The sequence below is a fragment of the Rhincodon typus genome, chromosome 29, assembly GCF_021869965.1.
Source record: "Rhincodon typus isolate 14 chromosome 29, sRhiTyp1.1, whole genome shotgun sequence".
NCBI lineage: Eukaryota > Metazoa > Chordata > Chondrichthyes > Orectolobiformes > Rhincodontidae > Rhincodon > Rhincodon typus.
The window spans coordinates 39,164,166-39,169,771 of NC_063360.1; the positions used below are offsets into that span (position 1 = coordinate 39,164,166).

The 5,606-nt window shown below is 48.4% G+C and overlaps 1 protein-coding gene across 2 annotated transcripts in view; it reads left to right on the forward strand.

Annotated features, from left to right (window-relative positions):
* The window catches only part of LOC125486451 (protein S100-A1-like), a 6,913-nt gene extending 1,778 nt beyond the window's left edge, over positions 1-5,135 (forward strand). For both annotated transcript variants that reach the window (XM_048614026.1, XM_048614027.1), the window contains exon 3: positions 4,824-5,135. In XM_048614026.1, coding sequence (XP_048469983.1) covers positions 4,824-4,988 — 165 coding nt within the window. In that variant the 3' untranslated portion in view covers positions 4,989-5,135. The remainder of the gene's footprint in view (positions 1-4,823) is intronic.
* Positions 5,136-5,606: the final 471 nt, after the last annotated feature.

Sequence of the window (5,606 nt, forward strand, 5' to 3'; positions counted from 1 at the left end):
ACTCTGTGCGGGGTAATAAAGGGTGTGGGGAGTGAGGGGGTGAGTGGAAATTTAATATGGTGAGCAGTTCTGTTGTCTATATTATATAAATTACAGTGACACTGGAGAAGGTAGAATGATGTTTTCAGGTTGATAATGGAGCTGACAAATTATCGGGAAAGGCTGCAGTACAGGCAGAACAAGCTGGCTGGGAGGGTAAATTGCGAGGAGGATAAAGAAAGGCTTCAGTGTGATTTGGACCGACAGAGAGTGAGTGAGTGAGTGAGCCAATGTAGTATAATGTGGATAAATGTAAGGTTATCCAGTTTACTAGCAAAAACAGGTGTGTAGATTATTATCTAAATGGTGATAGATTGGGAAACGGGGCGGTGCAATGAGACCCGGATGTCCTTATACACCAGTCACTGAAGGTAAGCATGCAGGTGCGGTACAGGGTAAAGGCAGCAAATGGTAAGTTGGCCTTTATGGTGAAAGGAATTGTCTCACTGTAATTATACAGGGCCTTGATGAGATCACACCTGGAATGGTGTGTAGTTTTGATCTCCTTACCTGAGGAAAGAGGTTCTTGATACAGAGGGAATGGAGCAAAGGCTTACCAGACAGATTTCTGGGACAGCAGGACTGATGTATGAGGAGAGGCTAATTCGGTTAGGACTATATACACAGGAGTTTAGAAAACTGATTGGGACCTCACAGAACCCCATAAAATTCCAACAGGAACAGTCAGGGTAAATGCAGGATGGATGTTCCCAATGGCCAGACAGACAATGACCAGAGGTTACAGTCTAAAGATATGGGGCAGATCATTTAGGACTGAGCTAAGGAGAGATTTCTTCATAAAAACTGAAAGAACTGCGGATGCTGTAAATCAGGAACAAAAACAGAAGTTGCTAGAAAAGCTCAGCAGGTCTGGCAGCATCTATGAAGAGAAATCAGAGTTAACATTTCGGGTCCGGTGACCCTTCCTCAGAAATTTCTTCACCCAGACAGTGATGACCCTGTGGAATTCTCTGTCACGCAAAGTGGTTGAGGCTAAAACTTTGAATGTTTTCAAGGAGTTAGATATAATGCTTAGGCTAAAGTGATCAGAGAATATGGGGTGAGATCAGGAACAGGGGACTGAGTTGGATAATCAGCCATGATCGTATGGAATGGTGGAGCAGGCTCGAAGGGCTGAATGGCCTACTCCTGTTTCTATTTTCTATGTCTTGTGTTTCTATCTGGAACAGAGAGCAAGGGTGACCCTGATCAAAGTGTTTACGATAATCAAATGGCTTTGAGAGGATAGATGTAGAGAAGATGTTTACACAGGTCCCCACATAGGGGGACACAGGAAATAGGAACCTTAAAAATAAAGTGTCACCAACAAATTCCAATCGGGATTGAGGAGACAACAAGGTGCAGAGTTGGATGAACACAGCAGGCCAAGCAGCATCATAGGAGAGAAAGCCTGACGTTTCGAGCCTAGACCCTTCATCAGAAAAGGTCTAGGCCCAAAACATCAGCCTTTCTGCTCCTATGATGCTGCTTGGCCTGCTGTGTTCATCCAGCTCTGCACCTTGTTGTCTCGGATTCTCCAGCATCTGCAGTTCCTACTATCTCGGGATTGAGGAGAAACTGCTTTTCCAAGAGAGTGGGGGGGAGTGGAATGTGGAACTCACTCCCACAGGGACTGGAGGGGAATGTGACACTCCCCACCCCCTCCCCCTCACTCCCACCCCCCCAACCCCTCACCCCCCAACCCCTCACCATCTCACCCTCTCCCTCACTCCCACCCACAACCCTCCCCTCTCCCTCATTCCCACCCCTAAACCCTCAACCCCTCCCCAACCCCTAACCATCTCCCTCTCTCCCTCACTCCCACCCCCAAACCCCATCCCCACCCCCTTCTCCTCTCCCTCACTCCCACCCCCGAACCCCTAACCCATTTCCCACCCTCCTCTGCCTCACTCCCACTCCCTCACCCCCCTCCCCACCTACTCACACACTTCCCCTCCAATTGCCTTGCCTGCCAGCCTTTGACATGCTCTCCCACAAAACCCCTCATTCTCTGAGGGACTGAAACAGTCTTAAACACAAATGGGGGGGTGGGGGTTTAGGGAATGGCAGCAAGGGGCAAGAGCCGAGGGGGTTGGGGCTTCAGGAGGGGCTGGAAGAGGGAACAAGGGGTAGGGAGTGGGAAAGGGGGGAGGGAGGTAAGGGGCAGGATGGGGCTGGGGTGGAGGAGATGGGAGAGTGTGCATGGGTAAGGGGTTGGGGAGGGAGAGTGAAGGAGAGGGAGGAAGGGATTTAGGCGAGGGTGGAAGGGATAGGGTAGTGAGGGTAAGATGAGGGGAAGGGACTGTGTGGAGGGGTTTGATGATGGGGATCAATGCTAAATGGGGGGTGTTTGTGGGTGGAGGCAGGTCAGATTGGGGCAGGGATGAGATAGCAGATTCTGGAGTGATTCATTGCTGACATTTGATGTGGAAACAATTTGTAAGGAGCTTTATTCGATATAATTGCCTTAATTGTGTTTGTAGTTTGTCCCCACAGAGACGTCCAGGAAGCACCTGGTTAATGAGGGCTCAATAACATCAGACTCTGGTCCCCATCAATACCTGAGACATTGCAGGGTCCTCCTCACCTGGGTTACCCGAAGATGGCGGGGGGGGCGCAAGGGAGAGAACCTGTCTTCCAAAGCTGCTGAGAGGTCCCTGCAGACAGGAACAAGGGTGCAGAGAGTGGGAGATTGTGAACAGGGTGGGGCTGGAGAGTGTAAACCCAGAGACTTGGCTCAGTATCAGGAGGGAATTTATGTATGAAAACTCCACCAACAATCCGAGATAATTGTTGGTTGAGATTTGAATGAATGTTTGAAACGGCAAACTGTCTGAAATTAAATTATTGTTCTTGAAGGAAGGAATCTTCAATTGGAATTTACCAAATGTTGACAAGAAGTTGGGGAGGGGGAGGGTATGGCTGATTTACTCTCCGGTATTTCTGTGGGACCCTGTGTGTTAAACACTGAAACAATTTTTAACTGCAAGCTTCATCACCAAATGTAATTTAATATCGTTATCACAGACTCTGCAATAGTTTAACCAAATCCACTTGCAGTCCTGAGCCAGCTCAAAGCACAGAGGAGGCTAGCAGCAACAAGCTGGTGTTGGACCATGTTCCTGATCCCTCACATTGGGAAGGAGCCAGAGCCTTAGGCCTCCTTGGAGACAATAAGGACTGCAGATGCTGGAAACCAACAAAGGGTTTCAGCCTGAAACGTTGACTTTCCTGCTCCTCGGATGCTGTCTGACCTGCTGTGCTTGTCCAGCCTCACACCTACAGACTCTGGACCTCCTTGTTCAGGTTCAGACTAAATCACTCTAAACCACAGGGTATACAGCCAAGAGATAAAGCTGATTATACACAACTCACAGCAGACATCTCATAATTGCAAGATACTTTCCCACTTGCTAGCCAGGTGTACATCATTTAAACAATCTCATACTATTTACCACATGTTACAGCAACAGCAATACTCATCTTCCAATTATGACAGTATTAATGTCTCCAAAAGGTGTCTGCTAAATTTCTCATCATGACTCAGTGTCTGCTCTCACTGTCAGAGTCACAGAATACTAACTAGAGACCCGCTGGATAGACCTGAGCAAAATACCTACACTCAGATTCAGCGCAGGAGCTCACACTGTCGGAGGGTCAGTGCTGAGGGAGCACCGCACTGTCGGAGGGTCAGTACTGAGGGAGTGCCGCACTGTCGGAGGGTCAGTACTGAGGGAGCGCCGCACTGTCGGAGGGTCAGCGCTGAGGGAGTGGGCACTGTCGGAGGGTCAGTGCGAGGGAGCGCCGCACTGTCGGAGGGTCAGTGCTGAGGGAGCGCCGCACGGTCGGAGGGTCAGTGCTGAGGGAGTGCCGCACTGTCGGAGGGTCAGTGCTGAGGGAGTGACGCATATCAGACAGTCGATAAGATCATGAGATATAGGAACAGATTTAGGCCATTCAGACCATCGAGTCTGCTCCACCATTCAAACATGTCTGATATGTTTCTCAACCACATTCTCCTGCCTTCTCCCCATGACCCTTGATCCCCTTGACAATCATGAACCTATCTGTCTCTGTCTTAAATAAACTCAATGACTTGGCCTCCACAGCCCTCTGTGGCAATGCGTTCCACAGAGTCACCACCCTCTGGCTGAAGAAATTCCCCTTCATTTTGGTTCTAAAGGGTCTGCAGCCTCCCTGCTCCACCAACACTGCCAATCCTTCCCCCTATGTTTGTGTCATCTGAAAACTTAGCAACAATGCCCTCAGTTCCTTTGCCCCCAGATTGTTAATGTGTAATGTGGTCAGCTCTGATTTAGGGCTGCACTTCTTAAATGAACATTGTGTCAAGTGAAAGTGACCAGGAAAGGTTTTCCTGGGGTTTGTTGGAACCTAAGTGAGGAGATGTGTGTCATTATGATTTCACTGAAATAACTCTGTGAGGATTGGGCAGACGATTGGAGTAATGGGATGTTGAGTTTGTGTGGACAGAGAGAGAGCAGTCTGTTCTTGTGCAGTAAACACAACCCAGTCCCACGGATGCTGGAAATCTGAAGCAAACAGAGGAATTCTAGGAAAAGTCTGTGTTCTGGCAGCACCTTCAGAATCTGTCATCGCGGACTCAAAACGTTCAATCAATCAAATCAGTTTCTCTCTCCACAAACTCACTGAGATTCTTCAGCAATTCTTTATGTTTGATCCACTCATGTAACCCCTCAGTGAGGAAGCTGATGAAAGGCAGAAGTGGACATTGTGTGCTGTAATGTTCTTCTCTCTTCCCACAGTATCAGAAAGATCCCAACTCTGTGGACAGCATCATGAGGGACTTAGATATGAACCGTGATGGCCAAGTGGACTTTCAGGAGTTTGTTCACTTAGTAACAGTTCTCACTATCGCCTGCAATGATTTCTTTGTGGAGTTCCTGAAGAAACAGGGCAAGTTGTGTTAAGCCGGATGATGATGTGAATGTGACAGTGAGGGTGGAAATGGTGAAGAAATCTCAGGATTCATCCTGCAATCTGGGATATTGTTTCAATAAACTGGGATATTGTTTCAATAAACTGGGATATGGTTTCAATAAACATGGCTCCTATCATTTCATGCATTATACCAGCATTTCTTTGGCTGTTTGACATTCAACAGAAACTTGCATTTATATAGCATCATGAACACAGAAACACATAGCCATGACACTTCACGAGAGCAAACAGTGAACAGAATCTGTTATTAAAAAAATCATCAGCTTTCAGATACAACTGCAGCTGACCCATGTGGGTCTGAGCAGTTTGTTTTAAAGAGGGCCTTGAAGATGGAGAGAGAGGCAGAGAGGGTTGGGGAGGGAATTGAAGTAAGTGGAGGGGGTTCAGAGCTAGGGAGGGGTGTAGGGGCTGGAGTGGGTTCAGAGCTAGGGAGGGGGTGTAGGGGCTGGAGGAGCTTACAGAGATAGGGAGGGGTATAGGGGCTGGAGGAGCTTAAAGAGATAGGGAGGGGGTGTAGGGGCTGGAGGAGCTTACAGAGATAGGGAGGAGTGTAGGGGCTGGAGGAGGTTACAGGGATAGGGAGGGGT